A 2,241-nucleotide genomic window follows, 5' to 3' on the forward strand; every position below is an offset into this window, starting at 1 on the left:
TTTATTTCAAGATTTTTATGAGTCACAGTAAGGGGTGGTGCTCCTTCTGTCCAGCTTCCAGTAGCAGCTGATGTGAAAATAACGGGACTCTTTTTAATTATGAGAAGAAACATTTTTAACACAATATTACAGCTAGAGGTCAAGCCTGGTTATGTAATTTTATATTTTTATTAAATTAGCAAAAAGTCTCAAACCTTTTTTCCACTTTATCATAATGGGGTATTTGTGTGTTTGATTTTTAGGAAAGAGATTCATTTAATACAATGAATGTTACAGACTTATTTGGAATAAGGCTAACAAAATGTATTGGAAAAGTGAAGCACTCTGAATCCTTTTCAGTTGCACAATACAATATTCAAGACAAACCCTATCATAAAAATAATTTATTTCAGTGTATTGTAATAATGCATAGTTGTTAATAATAACAATAATTCACTCCTTAAAACTAATTTTTATTGTTTGGCTTTTCATAAGGCCTGACATTGTAATTTACCTGTCTATGTTTTATTCTTATGTCTTTTTTTAATCTGTGGTTTATGAATACTGCAGAGCACTTTGGTACAGTTAATAAAAGTGCTTTATAATAAAATTCACACTGACAATTCCATTGCATCAAATGTGACTATTTTATTAAGGGTTTTCATTGTCAAACAAAGTAATTAAAATTCTAATGCCATGTAAACTGTATTATATCAACAGAGTCTTAGGTCATATTGTAATTTTTGATGTAAATTCCTTTATAGATGCATTTTTACTTGTTTTTTTAATCGTCTAAAATAACATATCAATGAATGTGATTTTTAGAAAAACAATGTAGCAGCAATTACAGGTAGCTGTGATCCCGATGGCTTCAAAAGTCACTTAACTCCTTACCTGCCATAAGGACACAGGGCCTCAAGGACCCACTGGATAACATGGAAGTGTTTTAACTTAAAGTGTTTTTTTTTAACAACAGTATTTCAGAATTCATCTTAAAAGGTTTTCACAGTGGTTTTTTTTGTTTGTTTTTTTGCAGGCTTATCTGTGTCTGTTCAAGTTTTTGTTGTCCCTGAGTTACCATTTAATATACCGATATATTGGATGTATTAATGTCTGTTCCAGCAGAGCAGAATGAAGTGCTTTCATTTGAACACCTTATTAAAAAGGACTGGTTTATATTTCAGGCAGGTTGAAGTCTGGATGACTGAATGTGACTGGAGAAAGTGAAGGACAGTGGAGTATCTCCACTATTCAGTTCTAGGTGAATAAAAGGGGACTGGTTCAGATAAATGGATCCAAAACTCAAACATGGACCCTCAGACAGAAGGTGAGAAACTTCTAACCAAAATCCATTTCTATGCTACAAAACTTTCCGATTCTGTCTTTAAAGCCTCTGAAATTGTACAACACAAGTACACAACCTTTGTTTTCATCAGTTTCTTTATCAGTAACTGATGGGATCTAGACAGCAACATATTTGTGTTTCAGAGTGCAGAACCATGGCTGTTCCACAGGATCCATCAGTGTTTCTATGAAGAGTGACGTGTCCAAACGATCAAACCCATACTTCAGTAACGAACATGGACCATCAGACCCAAAGTAAGAAACCTGCCAACAAGAACGCTGTCTGAATATCTGCAGCTGTTTCTCTATAGAGCTTTTTAAATGGTTTCCATCAGGGAATGTGCAACTGTTTGATGTTGTAGTGTTTATTAGGGCTATTACATTATCTAGGGTTTTCTGAAAACTTGCTTGTTTTTGAATGATTTATTTTTTTCCTATTAAACTATTTTTAATTTAATGAATCCAGGAGTTTTACTTCAGTGTTGTGATTAATTGACCATTGTATATGAGGAAAAATCAGACTGAGCTGCTAAATTAATTGTTTAAATCTATAATGTATCAAACTTACAGTTGAGTCCAGATGTTTCAGCTGTAAAAGATATAAACATTTAATTGCCACTGCCTTAAATTGGATCAGACCAAACATGTCTTATTTTAGGTTGGTTAGAATCATCAGAATTATTTCTGTCTGCCAAATGCAAAATTATTATTATTTATTAATATTTTCAAACATATGATTCCTCTGTATTTGGTAGCATTGCTTTTCAACTATATGAACTATATCATTTATATCTTTGTGTCATATGTTAGCTCTGAGTGGGATGATGATAAAAAAAAGTAAGTCTTTGTCTCAAAAAGTGTGGGCACCCCTGACCTAGAAGGTTATATCTATGTGCTTTTGCTGTTAAAATATTTTAA

At 32.5% G+C, this 2,241-nt stretch overlaps 1 protein-coding gene across 3 annotated transcripts in view; it reads left to right on the forward strand.

The window, feature by feature from the left end:
- Positions 1-1,163: 1,163 nt before the first annotated feature.
- LOC106947915 (NACHT, LRR and PYD domains-containing protein 12-like) overlaps positions 1,164-2,241 on the forward strand; it is an 82,244-nt gene continuing 81,166 nt past the window's right edge. For all 3 annotated transcript variants that reach the window (XM_015033232.1, XM_015033233.1, XM_015033235.1), the window contains exons 1-2: positions 1,164-1,306; positions 1,468-1,578. In XM_015033232.1, the coding sequence (XP_014888718.1) occupies positions 1,269-1,306; positions 1,468-1,578 (149 nt within the window). In that variant the 5' untranslated portion in view covers positions 1,164-1,268. The remainder of the gene's footprint in view (positions 1,307-1,467; positions 1,579-2,241) is intronic.

Source organism: Poecilia latipinna, unplaced genomic scaffold (assembly GCF_001443285.1).
Source record: "Poecilia latipinna isolate Pla-1442-1.1 unplaced genomic scaffold, P_latipinna-1.0 Scaffold261, whole genome shotgun sequence".
NCBI lineage: Eukaryota > Metazoa > Chordata > Actinopteri > Cyprinodontiformes > Poeciliidae > Poecilia > Poecilia latipinna.